This window comes from Thunnus albacares, chromosome 21 (assembly GCF_914725855.1).
Source record: "Thunnus albacares chromosome 21, fThuAlb1.1, whole genome shotgun sequence".
Taxonomy (NCBI): Eukaryota; Metazoa; Chordata; class Actinopteri; order Scombriformes; family Scombridae; genus Thunnus; species Thunnus albacares.
The window spans coordinates 12,232,425-12,253,302 of NC_058126.1; the positions used below are offsets into that span (position 1 = coordinate 12,232,425).

The window sequence follows — 20,878 nt, forward strand, 5'->3', positions numbered from 1 at the left end:
TCTTACAGTTCCAAACTGCCTGCGGTATCCAGTGTCTGCACGCCGGGAATTTAACTTTTACAATAAACGCAAACAGTCGTCATATTTTATCTCTGCTGTGGCGCAAGCACGCAACACTTTACGCACAGTCTTTGGAGCCAAGTTACATTGCAACCAAACCTGCTTGTACTGGCTCAATTTCTGACTCAGGACAGGGTATTTATATTTGGTCAAAGTCATAAATTATTAAGCGAAAAGGTCACTAAACTATAGCAGAGCAGCCGTGCACAGTCATGCTACACTGCTGCATGATTCTATTTTTCTTTGTGGTTTTCCAAATGAATTCAAGGCCATTTTTTTCTTTGATCTCTGTCTGTAGAGTAAAGATCAAATTCAGAAAAAAATGGAGAGTTTGCCATCCCTAATTGACACACGGTCGTTGTGTTTTAACCCACTCTCTTTTTTTTCTATTGAAACAACCCTTTAAATGTTGCTTATCCTTCACTTTCACCGCTGAATGGAAAATGTTTTTACGCGACTCAGTTAGTTCTTGTCCGTTTTGACGACTGGAACTAAAAGCTTTAGACGGCCCAATAGAGAGGAGCCCAACAAATCGGTGACAAAAGGCTTTCCGTGTCATCAACGTCGTTCAGACGACCTAGAAGAATCCCTCTGATATTAACTTCCACTTCAAAGACTCCCACTTTCAATTGAGATCCAACTATCTTGTGTTTTTTTTTTCCTCTTTCTCCCTTTCTTTTTTTTTTCTTCTCTTTACGCGCAAGAGCTGGTGCCAAAAGAGGCATCATCATCATCCTCTATTTGTTTGGTTTAATGTTTATTCTCTTCTTTTCAGCTGGGCCTCTTCCACAGAGTAAACTGGCATGCACTTAACCAAACTCTATAAACGTGTCAGAGAGTTGTAGCTATGTTGTTTCCACCCACTTCTGCCTTGCTCAGTGCTGGAGTAAAATTCACTCCTCAGCCACAAGTTTTCTCACTCCAGCAGATCCCTTTATGTTTTAAGCTGCAGCTTTTTACTCCGCTACAAGCACATTTTTTTACAAGTTTCTTTTTATTTTACATCTGCAGGGGGAAAAATTTTGGTGTCTGAAGTTCTTTGCAAAGCTTCCTTGTTGAAATAATTAATTTACACGTCTATTATTAAAATGTGCGGTTATCGCTATAAGCAGCCAGGCTCTTATGGTTTTATATATTTCATGTATTGAACATAAAATATGATTATGGATAAATTTATCCATTGAGCAGTTTGGCCCTCTTGCAATGCAAGTCTATTATGGTCTGGGACAACTGCGTTTTAGCGGCTTCTCCTTTGATAGTCGTAAAGTAGGCCTGGAGCAAAAGAATATATTTTTCTTCTTTATACTGCCCTAGTCTGCAATATAAAGGACATAGATTACCGTTTCCTACCCCATGGGAAGCAAATATTACATTCTTTAGAGCGGGCTTTTGAGTCCACGGACTTGGCCCCATATCATTTGAGTTTGACTTGGCTATTGCTATAGAAATCTTAATTCACCATGAGGATTCACCGTTGTGAAAAAATGGCTCTTTGTACAAAATGCTCTTTGAAGTCTGGATCAGAATATTGTAGCCTTTCATCAAACTCTGCCCACGTCTGCATCAAACCACAAGCTCAGCTGAGAAAGTAAGACTTAATACAAATGGAGCACAATTTGAATCCCCTCTTTTTCCCCCCTCGAGCAACACTTTAGAAAATCAAATCTTTAAACTTAATGTAAAAGACTTTGATTCAATTGTATTTACTTGGATTCTAGCGGATTTGTTTGAATTGCTGAGGAAAGCAGACGAGGACGTGTTATTGTAGTTTGCAGTGAGTGAAGGAAGCAACAGTTTTGGGGGGGAAATATTATTTTTTTAAGACATGTTAAATGACCAAAAAAAAAAAAAAAAGTTGCACATATTTCCCTCATTTTTAAGATATTTAATAAACGGCTGTAAATTTCACAGACCCGAATGGCTCAGCAGAGTTTTCACTTTTGTCATACAAGATTTATTCAAAATACTCACAAATTACAAGGCAATTCGCATTTTGAGTGCCGCTCGATTTCAGATATTCAAAAGGAGGAAAAAAAAAATGACGACAATGATACAAAATCACAAAATGCCCACTTTGATAAAACATTTATAATTTCACGGTTGTATATCAAATACTGCAGGCTGCTTATGAAACAGTTCAATTGTTGACTCTCTGCACAAATGGCAAAAAAAAAAAAAAAAATGTAAACATAAAATGTTTGTACAAATAACTGCAGTTATCGGTGAGAAACTGCTTTGAGACAGATCCTTACAAAACTATCAACATCAACACATCGAAACTTGTACAAAATTTACAAATGTACATTTTTTTGACCTAATTGAAACATGCACTTTGGTTCGATAATACAAAATCCTTCAATATCAGGTTGAAAAATAAATAAAAACATATTGAAGTTGAAACTCGAATTTACAAAATAATTTTACACCAACATGCCTAGCCTACAATAATGTACCACATAGTCTAACGGATTTACACGACTCTCTCCACAAGTGGACCAGTGGGCCGTCAGGGTGTTTAGGCACTGAGCCAACCATTTTCAATAGCTGAGGTTTGAAAATATATTCTTTTATTGTGCCTGGAAATTAGCACGTCTTTAAGATTTGCACATTTTCCTTCCTATGTGGTTAAAATGCTTCACTTGGCTCTGGGTGTCTGTTTGGTGGCTCGTCCAAAAGGGGACCAGTGGGCCTTCACAGGCTTATAGGCACCAAAGCCAAACCATTTTTAATAGTTAAGCTTTTGAAAATGTGTTCTGTCACTTCTCGCCTGGGGTTTGAGTTCAACTGGGTTAAAACGCGTCCCTCGGTTCTGGGTTTCTGTAAGGTGGCTCGTCTGTGGGGTCGGGTGTGGAGGGACCGCTGGGTGGTGTTTGGGCGCCACTGGCACCTGAACTGTGGCACACGTACCATTCACTTAAATTCGCGGGCTGAGAGGCTCCCACCGGCTCCGACATCACCGAGGAGCCCCCTGGCTCCCGGCCCAAGTCTGAGGAAGGGGAGACCAGGGACGGGGTGGACGACTCGTAGCCTGAACTGGGCGGGGGGGACTTGCAGTGCACCTTCATGTGTTTCCTCAGGGAGCTGGGGTGTGTGTAGGACTTATCGCAGCCTCTCACTTTGCAGTTGTAGGGCTTATCGCTGGTGTGGACGTGGGAGTGCTTTTTCCGGTCACTGCTGTTGGCGAAGCGTCTGTCGCAGCCGTCAAACTCACATTTGAAGGGCTTCTCACCTGTTAACAGTGATAGGGACACAATACTAATCAATCAATAAATACAATATTTTTAAAAATGTGACATTTGATGATTTTATCTTAAGGCATCATGTTACATTATTATTTATTTTCTTAATTAACTGACCACATTCTGGCAATTTCTACCATTTTTTTGAAATGTACTCATCTCTACTTTGTTAATACACTGAATATAATAAACCAAACCACAAGTATCTGTGACCCAAAATAATAAAAAATGTGTGTGTGTGTGTGTGTATACATACATACACACACACACACACACATATATACACACACACACAAACACACACACACATATATATATATACATATATGTGTGTGTATGTGTGTATATGTCCACACACACTTATATGTAAGTGTTTTTTTAAAGCTGATATGCTGACAGCAACTTTAATTATTTTTTTTTTTTTTACTTTGTTACTTTTTCATATAATTTATTGTATTTGTGTCCATTTACTGTACACACACATTCTTTTACCACTGAACGTGACTGCACTAAAGTTTCCCTCCTTGGACAGACCTGTCAGGAGTCTCAGTCTGGTGTAAACAGGGGGGCTGAACCCCTACTGTCCTGGGTCTATACCTGGCGTCTGCATGCATCAAGGCATACGTCAAAACAGACAAGCTATGAGCACACACATAGCAGGCCTAAAACCAACTGAAAATAATGATAAATGAAAGTATCGCAACAGCCAGACTTCACCTACTGCGTGCTAACGCAGCCTGTCTGCTATTTCAATCCTACAGAATGGCTATGGACTGTCTCTAATTCTGTGTCTTAATAACAAGTGTTTCAACCTGATTATGACAAGGCAAAAAAAAAAAGACAATCTGAATAAATTACACGGAAATCATCCGCTGCTGATTTTTCTCCTCCGATTAAAGCTTTTGAGAATATGTAATTGCCTCTTTCTAATTACACTTGCGGGTTGAATATCAATTTGACCTTCAGCTGTTGGGTTGAGAGAGCCAATCAAGGATATTAGTGTAGTACAAGAAACCGTCGAGGAACAGACCCCAGGGGCAGACCCAGTCATAACCACACTTTCGGATAGGTTTTAAACATGATATCAAAGACCAGGCCCCTTGGGAGTCAACACACAGAAATAATTTAACAGATTTGTACTTAGGTAATGTGAGCAAATTATATGAATAATACATAGGGTGTAGAAATGGAGCAGAGGGGGAGTGCCATGCAGCCATCGAGAAAAAAAGGAATGTAGTCATTGTATTATTTTACAAGTCTGACTCGACATTTTGAGGGCTTTTTTTCCTCCTCCAGCCCCACAGCACGTCACTGAGTCAGCCATGTTGCACCATTATATGTTTTTAAAGTTAAATCGGAGCAGTTTCGAGCTTCATTGTACACACGTCAGTCATTTTTTTTTTTATACACGCAGCCAGCTCTGCCAACCTGTTGGTGAATCATTTTTAGCCGTCTGCACTTGTCAACTTGTTGCTTTGGCTAAAGGCTACAAAGAGCTGATCATTCCAAAAGCATGCTTATTATTTCACCATGCATACATGTCATATCACTCTGCTGGGAACACGAGTTGATATAAGGCTTTGAATTGTCAAATAAAACTAGAAGCTTCTGTAATAATGTAATGAATCCACTCAACTACTATTAACTATTATTTTATATGATATCATAATTATATGCAAAAATAGAGTAACATGCATAGAAACAGCTGATAAACAACAGCAACAAGTGGCTGAAAAAAATAATATTAAAAAAATAAACATCACATCACCACATCATCATCTCAGTTACACTGAATGTGAAGATGCATCTTCCCAACTTTGCTGCCAGTCATGTCTGGCATGCACTAAGCTACTTTGGACAGACCTGACGTGGGCCTCAGTCTTTGTGCTGTGGTGTAAACAAGAGGTTGAACCGTCAAACGCCTGAGTGAGCTGTACCATAATCCCCAAGCTCAACCTTTGTTTAAAAAAAAAAAAAAAAAAAGCGAGCACTGATGCAACTCATAACAAACAGGTGGTCAGTAGCTGTTGCGTCCTGATGCATCAGCAGTACAGAGTGATTAATTGGCTCGTCAGGATATATTTTTAAATGCATAAAATTAAAGAAAATTAAATGAGAGCAAATAAAAAAAATAACAACCCTGGAAATTATGGAAACCATCTCGTAACGTGTGTCTGGACAGTATGCACTGAGCTTCAACATGCCACTAGATTTAATTTGAAATATTCTAGTGCATTCCCAACATTTCTACAACATTTCCTTCTATGAATATATAGCTACTGACCTGTATGCGTCCTTTTGTGAATCTTAAGATTCTCGGATCTTGCAAACACTTTCCCACAGCCAGGGAATGGGCATGGAAACGGTTTCTCCCCGGTGTGCACTCGAATGTGATTTACAAGTTTGTACTTGGCTTTAAATGGTTTGCCTTCCCTCGGACACTCTTCCCAAAAACATATATGGTTCGCCTGCTCTGGTCCTCCAACGTGCTCTACCGTCACATGCGTTACGAGTTCGTGCATCGTGCTATAAGTTTTGGAGCAAAGTTTCTTCGGCGAGTGCTCCGGCTCCAGCCACTTGCAAATAAGCTCTTGCTTTATCGGCTGCCTCATGTAGCGGAAAAAGGCACCGGCTCCGTGGTGGTGGTGGTGAGCGCTAAGGTTCATGTTCAGATTCAGACCACCGTAGCCATGTAACGGCGAGGCAGAGAACGGATCAGCCCTGGAGCTTGCCACTTGACTCAAGTGATCAGACCTAACATACATTTCTCCAGGTAGTCCTAACCTTATTTGTCCATTCAACGCTTGGCCACCCGGTGATGCGCTAGAAGGCTGGTCGTGATGGAGTCCAGAGAAGAGGGTATGGTTCCCAGCGTCAGGGTGATGACCATAGTGTCCGGGATAGCTACCTGTTGTTGAGACAAACATTCCGTGGTGAGAGGCTGAAGTAGTCTGGTCAGTCAGTACTGGCATGGCTTGAGCTGTCAGATCTCTCCGGATGAGGAAATCCCTACCTGCGGATAAAGCCTGGGCCGTGTGAGACATGGAATAGGGGACCGATGTCGCCTGAACCGGGCCAAAAGCTCCCGTTTGACTGGAGACCACTTCACTGTGGCCTGCCATATGATGATTGTGGTGGTGGGGATAATGATGGGCTGGGCTGATTTTGAGGGCCGCGGAGTGCCCCATGTGTTCTGGCCCGAATGGACTCGGCCCCAGGCGGGGTTCCGCAGTAATCTCCCCAGGGTGCGAGTGAGCCATTGAGTGTGGATGGCTGCTGAACCCCGGGAAGCCTGTCACGCTCTGAGGGGTATGGTGGTGATGATGGTGATGGTGGTGAGCCCCTGCCAAGTCAACTAATCTCAGCGCCGTGTTCCGTTTGGAAAACGTAGGGTCCATCACGGGGCTTCCCAATGCATCCACGCTCATTACTTCCTAATTTTAGAATAACTTGACAGCAGGCAAAATAATAATGATGATGACAAATATATTTTAATCGCAATGAAAAATAAAGAAAAAAAACTTTATAAAGTTAAGTCTATCTGCAGACTACATGGAATCCCATTCGGTTGAGAGGCAGCAGCAGGACGCTTTGATACTGAATAGAGATTCGTGGTAGGCGCTGCAGCCCGTGGAGCTAAACAATCACCCTGCGCTCTAATTGGTCAGAGCTCGGTGATTGACGTCACCAGTGACAGTTTCCAACGTGAAGAAAAATGTCTTAGTGACAGCAAGTATTCAGCGCGCATGCGCAGTGCCTCAGGCAACGCTTGAGAAAAATAGTTGTTATGCAAAGGTTATTGTACAATAAAACTCCTAAAAAGTTGATCCAGATATACAGTCGTTTTTCTTTTGTCGCAGCGAACAAAGGCTGCGCGGCTATAAAATAGCAATTTCCTCACTTTGATTATGCGATTACAAAACAGACCGCCTCGCAAGAGTATACATATTGTCACTATAAAAGTTGTAAGGATCATAAATAATGCAGTGATATCTTCATTTTGCCCTGCAACGTATGAAGGACAACTTTACGCACAAATTACGCACAGCTTTACGCACGCTAATGATCGGCGTCAGCGGGGAAAAACTTGTCAAGTTAACCAAAGGAAAACTCCACGTGGGAGTTTAAAATAGTTCGGAGTACATACCATTAATGTGCGCTTTGATAAATACCCATATTTACATATCCAGCCGTTTGTCCTTCAGCGCGTACTACAGTGTTGACTCCGTGCTCTGCTCGGTGGGATCCGTGTGTGTAGAAAGTGTGAATAGGGCGAGCTGCGGCCATTGTCCCGAGGAAAAAAAATGTAATGGACGGGACCTGTTGTTATGATCCGGGGTAATTTTGCTTTAGACCCAGGACGGCAGCAGATGAGGGTCACAGGAGGTGGTGCCGTTGCAGACTTAAGTTCAAAATAAAACGTGTGTGTACTGTAAGTATCGGTTACTACAATCTTATCCTACAAAGTGTGAAACTTGATCTTGGCGATTATTTTATGCTTTGATTTGAATGCTTAAAAGACAGATATTAATAGTCGTAATGGTTCATGAAAAAATCCGTGTCGTTTTATAAATTATCTACCATTGACTGATGGCTGTTTTTTGTTTTTGTCTTTTTAAACCATCGACTATTTTTAAAAAAATTAATATGTAGTGATTAAAATGTTCAGTGATGTTTGGATGTTACTGAAAACAGAATACAGTCTTCAGTACTATTAGGTGTCATTATCTTTCTGCTACAAACATGCATGAGTCATAATAAAACTAATTGAATATCACAAGCACATGAGTTATTTAGAATATTTTCTAGTCCTAATAATACGCTGGCAATTAATAATTATGACTTAATTGTTTTTAGTTTTTTCAGTTTTTGTCTTGTTTTGCAACCAGTAATGTGTTACTGAACGCTTTTAATTTCTGTGGATGTTTGCTTTGAATGCTTAATAGTTAAATTTTAAGGCACAAAGAAATTGGTGTGTGTGAAGTGACCTTAAAAAAGGTCACAAACTGATCACCATGCTGTCAATTACGAAATTATTACGAAAGCGTTATTTGACTTCTGAATTGACAACAATTAATATTTTGTGAAAGTTGCATGATCACAACATAAATGTATTATCACTTCCGCTCGTCTGTATCTTAATCTTAACTCACTCAACTTTTTAAATAATAAGAAAATCAAGTGGACAAAATATAAAATTTGTTTTTTGGATGACTGAATGTTTCACCATGTAAGTAATTAACTCTGAATATGCTGACAAATAAGTCACTCACTTGGCTAATATTACTGCATGAGAAAACAATTGAAAAAAAAATATACTCCTCTTGGCTATTTCTCTGAATTGACACGTCAAAATCTTTGCTGACAGCGTCCCATCCAGCACGCTAGAAAGTGAGTCAATATTTTGAGACATGACGGATCCAAAAGATGTTTATTAAATGGCCTTTACGCATGGAGTTCATGAGGCTCACAGCTGTAGCCTTCAGAGGCATCACAGCACCAGCGTAATGCAAAACTTTGAAGTGCTATTTCTGGTCCAAGTTGTGCATGCACTCACTCTTTGAGACGTGTAAGCAGGGGAGTTGTATAAGATCTTAAACGAAAAAAAAGCTGAATATTGCAGACAGATCTCAAAACTCTGTTTTGGCTCTTTAGGTTTAGTTGCTTTCACTGTAAATCCTACATAGTTCCTGGTAGCCATTTTAAATTCTACAGTATGACTCCAACACATTAGGATAATCAGACTGAACGGTTATTGGTCTTTCAGTTAAGACGCGTCTTTTACGCACAAAAATGACACATGTCAGCATCATTTTGACGCACATAAGTGGCACACAAACTTCAAATGTACGTGCATTTGTGTAACAACTCCTTTCTTGGCACACAATTTCCAATTTAGCATAATTTCTCTGACTTTATGACCTCTAGTCTTGTTTCTCCTCTTTTTAACGATATGCCATTCTTACCGTTTTCCACCTGTTGAAAGATCCCTCCTTTGTAGAGCAGAGTAGTGGGCTACCTAAAAAAAAATCGGATCAACTTGTAGGTCTACTTGTTAAGTTGAGAACAACAAAACTTCCTCCCTTTCCTTGGTCTCCCAAGACTGACTTGGATAATGTCTTGTAGAAACTAGCCTAGTAGCCAAGAAGATATTTTAATGGTTCGCATGGCACGTCTGTGCATGTGGCTTTGAACTCTAGCAGCCGGAGGTTCCTGCAGAGAGCGCCGCAAATCCCACTTGATAACTTCGACAACCCACAACGTTTTACACACAGGCTATGCATCACTGGCCTGCAAAAATGAGTAAGTTGCACAAGCACAGCCAAACCGTGATGGATACATTAGGCATACTAGTGGATCCAAGCTAAATACAGGCCCATATAGTCAAGGTAACCTTTATGAACGCGGGATGCTGGTGAGTGTGATGATGTGGAAATCTAAAGCACAGATGTTGCACTGGTGTGAGCTCCAGTGGACACAGAAACTGTGTTCAGTTCAGAGACAGAACTACTAAACACACAAGAGTGCGCTCATGGGCGAGAGTCACACAACAAAATGTTCTGTGGACTCCCATCGAAGTGAAAGGGATAAGTTGATAATAACAGGCCTTCACAGAGAGTGATGACAGTAGACATACTTTATATCAACCTCAGGGTTTCCCGTTTGGTTTCTTAAGAAAAAGACATTAAACTCGTCTTTCCATACCTGTACCTGACACATGTTATATAGTCCAACTCTGGATGCTCAGAGGTGTGTTTACTGCCCTGTCAGTCCTTCATACATGCAATAAATTAGATTTGTGTCATACTGTATTGAAATAGATAGATAGATATTATGTTAGATAGATAGATAGATAGATAGATAACATAATATCTATCTATCTATCTATCTATCTGCCTAATTGCTCCAAAACGTCACCAATTACTCCACAAAGGGGAGTGCTTGGTAATCTACTGTCTTCAGGTTAACAAAGACAATCTGACACATTTGCTTTATAAACTGTTAGTGCAGTATGTGGCTGCAAAAACGTGCTTTGACTTTCTACAAGGCCAGTCGCTGTCTTTGGTTTCTCAACTTTTGTTTTTGCTGTTATTCAGCCTTTTAACCAAATTCACAGTCAGCAATCTCACAATATCTAGGATTGATGATGCAAAGAGGCCAATAGAAGTGTGGACCCTGCACCGTGGATTGTTATTTGGTGAGTGGATGTTATTGGGGGGAAAGGGGCTCCGCCAATGACAGACCAGCTGCGGGGCCACATGACAACCCCCCTCCTTTCCCATTCATCAGGGCTGGACTGTGTTGTCTTTTCAATTCATTTATCTGCAGGAATGATTGCGACTATCAGTCTAGAGCTCACCGCCTGACTGAGGAGGTGAAAGTTGCGCCACAGGAAGATAAACCGCAAAAGACAATATTGCATGTATACATGATTTTGCGTGTGCATCGGATGTGCGGTATAGGGGAATTCCTCTCGTCTTAAAAAGTAAACAGAAAACCGGTGGATTTGAGAGTTTGCTCAGTCGAGTGAGGTCCAAGAGATAGAGAGAGGGGGAGGAAGAATATCTGTGCGTGATTTTTTGATTTCTGCTCTCAGTCGTCTCGGCGAGTCTAGACTGAAGATGCTCTTGGACGCAGGACCGCAGTATCCCACCATAGGAGTCACTACTTTCGGCTCCTCACGGCATCACTCAACAGGCGAAGTCACAGAGAGAGAAGTGGCGTTGGGGATAAATCCGTTCGCGGATGGGATGGGCGCCTTCAAAATAAACCACAGCTCCCACGATATTGGCTCCGGACAGACGGCGTTTTCCTCCCAGGCACCCGGCTACGCAGCAGCCGCCCTGGGACACCACCACCACCCGACCCACGTTGGCTCTTACTCCACGGCGGCTTTCAACTCCACCAGGGACTTTCTCTTCAGAAATCGGGGTTTCGGGGACGCCACCGGGGCTCAGCACAGTTTGTTCGCCTCCGGAAGTTTCGCAGGGCCACATGGACACTCAGATGCAGCAGGGCACCTGCTCTTCCCAGGGCTCCACGAGCAAGCGGCGAGCCATGCGTCTTCCAACGTGGTCAACAGCCAGATGCGGCTGGGCTTCTCGGGGGACATGTACGGACGGGCCGATCAGTACGGCCACGTTACAAGCCCGCGGTCCGACCACTATGCCTCGACCCAGCTGCACGGCTACGGCCCCATGAACATGAATATGGCCGCACACCACGGAGCAGGGGCCTTCTTTCGATACATGAGGCAGCCGATCAAACAAGAGCTCATCTGCAAGTGGGTCGAGCCGGAGCAGCTGACGAATCCCAAAAAGTCGTGCAACAAAACTTTTAGCACGATGCACGAGCTAGTGACCCATCTGACGGTGGAGCATGTGGGGGGACCAGAGCAGACCAACCACATCTGCTTTTGGGAAGAGTGCTCCAGAGAAGGAAAGCCATTCAAAGCCAAATACAAACTCGTAAATCATATCAGAGTACACACCGGAGAAAAACCCTTTCCGTGTCCGTTCCCCGGCTGTGGCAAAGTATTTGCTCGATCGGAAAATCTAAAAATTCACAAAAGGACTCACACCGGTAAGATCCGCACAGATTGGCCGATTTTTACTGGCAAATCCATGCTGACAATAACCCATCCAAAATATGCATGCGATCTGGGTTATTATTTATTAGGCAGCTGGAGTCTGCTCACTCACTGGCATGCGATACAGTTGTCAACAGAAAATATTTCACAGCTTTTCTTTTTTTTTTTTAGCCTTGTTATTTTGTGTGAAAAGTGTTATTTATAAAACACATTTAAATTTAACTACATTTATTTATTCACAAGCCTAAGTGGGTGAAGTGCAATAAATTTGCAGTCTTAAATAAATAGTGAAGGAAAAGAGAGACAGGTTTAAAAGTACAAAAGGCTGCTTTTTAAAAAAAAAAAAAAATGAATTCACTATTATTAAGAATCTATTTTACCAAAAAGATTTAAACACACAATGTATAATGTGTAACATGAATTTTAAAATCCTCCCAGTGTTAAAAAAAATTGCTTTTTTTTTTTTTTTTTCTTTATTTAGGTGAGAAGCCTTTTAAGTGTGAGTTTGAAGGCTGCGACAGGCGGTTTGCAAACAGCAGTGACCGCAAGAAACACATGCACGTCCACACGTCGGACAAGCCATATCTCTGCAAAATGTGCGACAAGTCCTACACACACCCCAGCTCCCTCCGAAAACACATGAAGGTAAACGAAAAACCTCGATGGGTGTATTATTTCTTATTTTTTCTTCAGTTCTCACTTGTTTTAAGAATATTATAAAAATGTGATCTTTATGATGTAAATTGCAGATTTTGTTGCTGGTCTAGATGGGAAATAAGGATAAAATGACTTGTATTGTGTAATATTATGAGAGGAGGTTAATGCTTTTTTCCCCCCTATGTTCATATTAAAATAGAGAAGTTAATTTGTTTTGACACTTTCTTTCTTTTCTCTCAACCGACAAATCAGATTAAGATCTTAATGAGAAAATGTTTTGTGTACACATTGTTGTAGAATTTTCTACATATCCAAAACAGCCAAATTAGGAGTTTTAATTCGTCTTTAATGAATTTCTTTACATTTCCACAACCACACACATACACACACAGAGAGAGAGAAAAACAGCACAAGCAGATTGTGTTTTATATGTGTTTTTGTTTATTTCTTTCCCGTCTGTTGAAGGTCCACGAATCCACCAATCCAGCTTCGCAACCGTCTCCAGCGGCCAGTTCAGGGTACGAGTCGTCCACACCTCCAACCATAGTATCACCGTCCACAGAGAACCAGAGCAGCAGCTCCATATCACCAGCAGCCTCAGCAGTACACCACACAACCAGCCACAGCACGCTGTCGTCAAATTTCAATGAATGGTACGTGTAAATATTTTTGAAAAAAAAAAAGAGAGGGAGAAAAGAAAAGACTGCAGAATTAAAACTGCTTGGATTCAAAAAGACTTTATCAAGTCAGCCAGTGAGACATGGACTGAGAAAACACGGGAGGCCCAAACGATCAATTAAAGGCTGTCTTAATGTCAATGAAAGAGAATGCATGGACAAAAGGAGGCAAGGACAGCCACCAAGTTAAACTTTTTTTTTTTTTTTTCCCTCGGTATTTTCTTTGAGTCCTTATTTTTACTGAGAGACTGCTCAGAAGAGATCTCAAAAAGCATGCTATCTCCGGGTAGAGGCCTGATTTTTTTTGTACATAAAGGATTTCACCCAAGTTGGAAAAAAATGTAATATTGTATTTTGTAAATAGTTCTATCACAGTTTAAGGGAATTTGTGAAAATGTGGTCCCTAGATATATGGAAAAATGAGATGGTTTTAAGAATATTGCGATGAATAGACTTCATTGAAAAGAATGTTATAGTTGTGTACCAAATGTGAATTATTCAGTATTACTACAGTCTACACGTCGACCTAACCGACTCTTAGTATTAATGTGCTTTTGTAGCCTATTCAGTGCAACATTTTCGTCCAAGGTCCAGTTTGAGTAGCACAGTATCATTGTTGTTATTTAATGTCATGTCGATAAATCGTGTAGTGAAAGCCTGAAATTCCGTGTCAATCTGTTTATGTACGTGATAAATATAAAAATCTCTGTCAATTGCTTTGTCTGAAAGGAAGTATTATTACATGTAAGTAGCTCAATTTTCCATATTTATCCGCATGTAAAGGACCGGTAACATGTTAGAAATGATCGGTATTTATGGAGAAATGCGCTCGTATGTAAAATTTAGTTTACAAAAAAATGTTTGGATACATTTCGTACTATATTAAAGGATTAAAAAATACCATAATGCAATGCGTTGGAGGTTATTGGTTTCATTAGTGTTTGAGGTGGATCTCAACATGGGTGCTGTGTGAAACTAATGCTTCTTTTTTTTTTTATAGAGAGAATGCATCAAAAATATTTATGATTTACAAAAACAGACTTTTTAAAAAACCACAATAATGCACATTAGACTCGATGAAGGGATTATTGCATGTGGAGCAGCACAAATAATTTTAACTGTTTACTGTGTGTGTGTGTGTTCGCATGTTTTTTGGATTAGAAGTGAGTGTGTGAGAGAGAGAGAGAAAGAGAGAGGGGGGGGGGGGGAGGTAGCAGTTCATTTCAAGCTTAAGGTTGCATCGTGTTTTTAAACGCACTGTCACAACTTTTCTGACAGTCAATAACAAGTAAATTCACCCCCCCCTCCCCCCCACATCCCCCTCTCACCCCCCCCTCCTCCTCCCTCTTGCATCTTCTGTTTATCCAAAATTAACATCCAACACTTTGCCCTCCAGTAATGTGCAAATTAAATCGATTAATCACGGCGGTTGTTCCTCAGTGTAAACCGGAATAGTTTACGTTACTTAATTGTTCGGGAATCCAATTTTCAAAATCTAATTTATTTCCTTCTTTGCGTTTGTCGGATTTCATAGATTTAGGGAGGGCTGAGGAGTCAGTGTGGCCCCTCATTGTTCCTGGCTGCAGCTTGCTTGACCGCCCCATTAGGCAGAGATCACATCAGCAGCCGCCAGTGATCATGGTTAACACTGCCAGTGTGCACGGAGCCACGATCTGTCAGTCTGCAGCTTTGTCAAAACTGCTGCTCCACACACACACACACATACACACACACATACACACACTCACATACACACACACACACCCGGAAAGAACCAAATAGCAATTTTAATATTTAAAAAAAGTGCACACAGCAGCATAGTAGGTGTGTGTGTGTGCGTGCGTGCGATCCCCTTGTATATCAGCAAAAAATAATAATAATAAAAACACCCACGACTCCCTCCATCTTAGATTATTTGTTGAAATGTATTGAAATGTATTCATATTTTCTTTTCACGGACTATTAAATTTGGAGATAAATGAGGGATGGTAATAAAATGACTTTTTCGACTCTATTTAACACTATCTATCTGAGGTTCCAGTGCTGATGCTCAGACTGATGCACTGCTCGCTACAGAAAAGACGCACTACTCCACCGCCGTGCGAATTTCGTTTTTTTTTTTTTTTTTAGAAAGTCACTTTGCAGCTTTATAGAAAAATGTTCACATGTAACTGGAAATATAAATAGTTTAAAGTGGATGTGTTAAAACCAGCTCATGTGGTTGCCAGGCAGGCGGGATATTGCACACGTGCACCACGTTTAAATATAAAGCCGGTGTCAGATTGACAAATGCAGATATGAAGGATTGAGACTAAAACCACTTTTCTCACAAGAAAACTAGTTATAATGTGAAATTCTCATAATAATGATTGAAATACTGCCCTGGAATACATCAGAGATTTGTTTGGGTTGATGGTTATTTGTCTCATTATGGTCACAGTTCATCCTCCTTTTTTATTTCTCACGACCCCTCTGCTCACGTTTTTTTTTCTCCCCCCCTCCTGAAGGCAGAAACAGCCTTTTTACGCTGCGCCTTTAACGTGCCAATACGACTGAATGCAAAGCATGAGCCTCGACTATGCTGTTTAATTTCCACTTCATGCTTCTGTCGTATTACTTTACACTGAACCGCGGTGTCGAAAATAAAATGCTCGTAAAAAGAAGAGTCGACGACAGGCTGCAGCGCGTCTCCTATCAGGCTGCCTATAGAGCTGATGGTGATTCTAGATCAAATAGGGGTGCGGAAAGAAAAAAAAAAAAAAACACATCCACTTTAAATGTATTTACGCTCAAGTCTGGAAATGACAAACACTCAGATATCAGGAAAGCGCAGGCGCCAGCATCATGAATATTTATTACCAGCACTTGTGGCCAGTAAACCGAGCCTGACGTTTGTGTTACCAAGGTAGACACTCTGCAGTTTATCTGCGCATCAAATATCAGACACAATCGTGCTTCAGCCTTTCCCTTCATGTTGTTTTTACACATTTAAAAGTCAGAATTGTTTTGTTTTTCTCACCTTCCAAGCAATATGGGTGTTCAGTAAATGGATGCACCCTTTAGTACAATAACAGAGGTTAAAAAAAAACATAGCAGACTTGTTTTTTCATGCAATAGTTGCTGCGTTCTGTGAGTTCTGGTTTATCACTTAAGTGGCCTTTTTTTTTTAATATGGCTGCTTTTGTATTTACACGTTTTATTTGTGCAGGTAAATGTAACTTTTTGGAGTGATTTTTTTTCTTTTCTTTTCACCAAAGCACCTCAGCACAACTTGCAGCCACTGGCACGTGTTGTCCAAGATTAGAAAAAAAAAAAAGGTATAATCCTGTGCCCCTTGATGGATGAGGTGCTTTTGCCAGCACTCTGATCTGCATGCCCAGCTGCCGCCACTCAATGAGAACTAAATCGATAAGTTAAACATTTGCAGTTAGGTTTAACTATTAGGTTCCCAGCGAAATGATCCTGTGCGAAAGACAGAAAGACATGTGATATCTTTTTCTTAAAAAAAAAAAAAAAAAAAAAACAGCTACAAAGTTTAAAAAACTTAAGAGTCATGAAATACCTCGCAAAAATGGTATCCTACAGTCTCCATCTGCTCAGCTTAAGAGTCCTAATACAAAAAGGTCAAATTCAAGTCAAGGCCACTTTAGTTTATTGGCATGCAGACATTTCAAAACGCCTCCAAGAAACTCTGTCGTATTTGCAGCCATAAAACCATTTCATTGCCAGGCTCTGGGTAATGGAGCAATCCATCCAACAGTGAACGTTTGCATACAAGTTACAACGATAATCCAAATATGAGATTTTTTTTTTTTTTTTTTTTTTTAAATACAGAAAAATATTTATAATCTTCATGTACAGTAAGTGAGCTGACGAAATACAGAGATCCAGCTGGTTGTTTTGTACTTTTGAAGTTTAGGAATGTGACTTTTTTTTAAAAATATATACATATTTATATGTAACTCATTTTTTGACGCAATAAGCTCATCAACAAACAAGAGATTTGATCTATTTTATTTTTCATGGCTTCAAACAGTGCTGTGTTTTAAACGTAATCGTCATATTAACCTCCAAACTCAACAAATTCTGATTTATGACGCCTTGTTTAAGATTTGCCACCTTTTCTTTAAATCTGTATAATTTGCAAACAATTGCTCTGACATGTGTGAGCTGGTCACACAGCTCCCACATGTGTTGCCCGCTGAGACTAAAAGCTGCACTGGAGCAACTTGCCGTTTTTATCTGGGAAATAAGAGTTTATCCATCTTCAGAAATGGCATGTCAAACTATCACGAGACGTATAAAAAAAAGACAAAACACGAATTCTCTCTCTCTCTCTGTCTCTCTAGATATATATATTTTCCATTTCTGTGTAGTCTAAGTGGTGTTTGGCTGCCTTATGATAATCCAGACTGGAGCTCATGTAGTTCACAGCTCTTTTTGTTTAACTACATCACTGATTGGGACATTAATCTCCGCTTTGCCACCACAGTGCCGGGGGTTGGAGAGGGTTCGTTATAGTGAAACATAGGCTCACGGTGACCCCCGTTGCATCAGTTGTGGTCTCTGACATGCTATTAAGTTTAGACCATGCAGGAGATTTGTGGAGGCGCTGACACGGTGTTTGACGTGCTGCTAAATGAGGCCACTCCAATTAGCTCTTTGCGACAGGGTGAGACTGCTGCACACCTCTGCAAAAAATATGCCTTGTCTGATTCCTATTTATTCAGGAAAAAAAGAAAGTCGCCTGAACGTGCAGCGACAACATATTCACACCTGAGCCGGTCACATTATAGCCTAGTGTTCGCTTAGTTATTGTGTTGTTATGGTGGTGACGTGCCTTGCTCAATGGCAATAGGGCGGGAGTTGCTTAGTGAGTCAAATCCAGGAAATCCCCCTGATTTAACCCCTTTGCAACCGTCATCCAATGCGCCCAATCCGTTAAAGGACCAATCTGTGTGTTTTGTTTTGTTTTTTTAAATATGTATTTACACACACAGGTTTATTCACCTACACTTCCAGTGTCCTGAATTTGACTTACTGATGAAATATGAGCATATTTTCTGTTTCCCTTGAAATATAAAATATAGACTGATTTCCCTCATTTGTTTAGAAAACAGCATTAGAAACAGAATTAGTGATTGTTAGTGTAGTTGTTGGTGAATTAGGAGAGTTGTCAATCATATTGGAGGTGATGGCAGTTTTCAGTCCTGCGTTTTCTCATTTTTGCTGATGTGCCTGTAGCCTTTTGTTTACATTAGGACCCTGTGAGTGAAGCTGATTTATTAAAAAGTTATAAACCAAAAGCTGATTTAATAAATCCATCGTCCTGACTGACTTTGATTCCACATAGTAAAAAGCCATGCATATGGTGCGTTAATGTACTGTTCGATGGAGAGGTCTTCTCGCTCGCAGAGCAGCTTGTCGACATCTGTTTGTCTGATGACTCTGATAATGACTTTGTTATTTTGCAATGAGGATGTCCAGCCAAAGATCGTCACTGGCAGATTTCTACTGCTCCATTCCACATTCACATTGTTTTCGTGCTTCATAAGGTGGCCTGGAGGAAAACATGGTTGTAACCACATGAACTTAAAGGTTTTCATTGTTTTTAGTGACACTAAGCCTGATGCAAACAGATGTTGGGTTTTCATCTTGTTGCATGCTCTTTTGTATTCTCTGGAATTTAGCAGAGAGTCCCAACTAACTAAATTAGTTGCAGACTGAAATTATGTTTTACAATTTGGACACGCCTATGTCCTCAGTCATTACTGTATTCTACAGAAACAAATGAGTTTCTGAGTAGAACTTTTTCTAAAAAAATCAACCTATATCATCAGATCTATCTTCTAATATGAGATTTTTTTTTTCTTCAATTCATTAGCTTGTGCTCATGATGAGTTATGGTTTAGGCTAGAGTTTATGATTTACAGCACTTGTCTTGAAAGTCTCAATGCAGCTAAAAAGTAAAAACGGCTGGAGTTGCAAATCAAAGCCATAAAGTGTGACAAAAACATAAAAAAGAAATTCTTCAACTCTATCCAGAGCTCAACCCACACAAGCGATTGAATAGCAGTGTTTATACGTATTCAAAAAAGAAAACTGTAAGAAAATCTACTAAACTCACCAGCCTCTGCACAACCACTTTATCTTTTGGTTGCCTAAAATTCATAGTTGTGTTCCTGTTGAGCTGCTGCTCAGAACCTTCAAATATTTTTCAGAGACAAGAGGCAGTAAATACAGGTTGCTCTGCTTGCCTGTTGTTTTAAATGAAGATATTTTAAATAGCAATGATATTACATTTCTGTTCTTTCCCCAAGAGTAAATCATTCCAGACAAAAAAAAAAACGTGTGCAACGAAACAAGCTGGAATCACAATCCCACTGGTTAGTTGGCTTGTGCATGCACAATTGCAGCCATTTTCATTTTTTGCTATGTTAATATCCACACTTTTCTTTTCTCCCTGCAAACATTTGGCGCTTTTGTAATTGTTCTGGCTCACTGTTGTTCAGTTTCATTCTGATAATGGAAATACATCCATCATTAGAGTCCAGTGCACGCTGTGGCCGTGTGTGTTGAGAAAGTGTGCACATCTGCACATATTCTCTATTGCTTATTACTGAAGTGTTTCTGACATCATTGCACATTCTCACTAACCTTATCAAAGACTTTCGAGCCATTCTTACACAATGTAGTCAGCAGTGCAGTACAGTAGGTATCAACAACACATTTTAACAAGAGAAGCGAATCAGCAGCAGCCTGTTGAAAACTACCGACTAATGCAACGCTTTAATCATACCTGATACATTCCACCTCTCTGCAGTGCATTCATTTATAATTACACTGGCATCACAGAAAGAGAGTGATTAAAAGTAAAAAAAAAAAAAAAAAAAAAAAATTGGCAAACAAAATGTGGTATGTGCTAAGGTATCATCATACCAGTGCGCTTGGCATGGGATATTTTTTCACCAGCTGCATCAGCAGGACACAGGTGGAAATGCAACTTGACTGGTGATGGGAGCCAAGAAAGACCTGGAAGCTGAATGTGTCTGTGGGTCTGTCTGTGCACGTGGGTGGTTCAGTATGTGTGTGTGTGTGTGTGTGTGTTTGTATGACTGTGCACTAAGTGTTGAACTCTAGCAGGCAAAGGATATTAGCTACCTAATGTTGCCAGAGGATAGATCTGGGAGTCTACATGTACATTATCTGTGAAGGAATACAAGTCATTATAGAGACAAACTGGCAACATGCAATGAAAAATATGATCAGACAAAAGGAAAACAAAAAAATAAAGAAATCTTAAATTGAGCCTGCAGAGAACTTCATTTGGCACAACTGTATGTCAGCATTAGCTTATACAGGACTGTCAAAATGAAATATTGTGCTTGATTATTCAATTATTCAATCAAATGCCATATTGTACTTAATAAAAGATGATAAATTATGATCAGCTAAGTGAGATGTACCGAATCCTGCTCAACAAATCCCCGGTGTATAACACATGGTTCAACCTGTGTGCAGCAGCTGGCTCCTGTAAGTATCACACTGTTTGATTTTTACGTCAGTGACTTTGATACTTCTTCTTATCAGAGTTAACTGAGTGATATGACGTGGATTAGGTGAGAATAGATGAAAATCTGCGATGTAACAGGGTC

General features: G+C 40.3%; 2 protein-coding genes across 7 annotated transcripts in view; one reads left to right on the forward strand and one right to left on the reverse strand.

Moving 5' to 3' along the window:
* Positions 1–1,930: 1,930 nt before the first annotated feature.
* The window catches only part of zic4 (zic family member 4), a 111,727-nt gene continuing 92,779 nt past the window's right edge, over positions 1,931–20,878 (reverse strand). The window contains exons 1-3 of one of the 6 annotated variants that reach the window (XM_044338952.1): positions 6,313–7,438; positions 5,584–6,207; positions 1,931–3,289 (exon numbers count right to left, since the gene is read on the reverse strand). In XM_044338952.1, the coding sequence (XP_044194887.1) occupies positions 2,850–3,289; positions 5,584–6,207; positions 6,313–6,727 (1,479 nt within the window). In that variant the 5' untranslated portion in view covers positions 6,728–7,438 and the 3' untranslated portion in view covers positions 1,931–2,849. Of the gene's footprint in view, positions 3,290–5,583; positions 7,439–13,094; positions 13,177–20,878 lie in introns of those variants that run through there. The other 5 variants (XM_044338950.1, XR_006399658.1, XR_006399656.1 and 2 more) reach the window with 5 other exon arrangements.
* zic1 (zic family member 1 (odd-paired homolog, Drosophila)) lies at positions 10,193–14,123 on the forward strand. The gene is made up of 3 exons (XM_044338953.1): positions 10,193–11,882; positions 12,371–12,534; positions 13,012–14,123. The coding sequence occupies exons 1-3, from the start codon at positions 10,922–10,924 to the stop codon at positions 13,207–13,209; spliced, it is 1,323 nt and encodes a 440-aa protein (XP_044194888.1). The 5' UTR covers positions 10,193–10,921; the 3' UTR covers positions 13,210–14,123.

Coding starts and splice junctions, on each gene's coding strand:
- zic1 (XM_044338953.1), top strand. CDS start 10,922: ATGCTCTTGGACGCAGGACCGCAGTATCCCACCATAGGAGTCACTACT. Junction 11,883..12,370: donor TCACAAAAGGACTCACACCG/GTAAGATCCGCA, acceptor TTCTTTATTTAG/GTGAGAAGCCTTTTAAGTGT. Junction 12,535..13,011: donor CCCTCCGAAAACACATGAAG/GTAAACGAAAAA, acceptor CGTCTGTTGAAG/GTCCACGAATCCACCAATCC.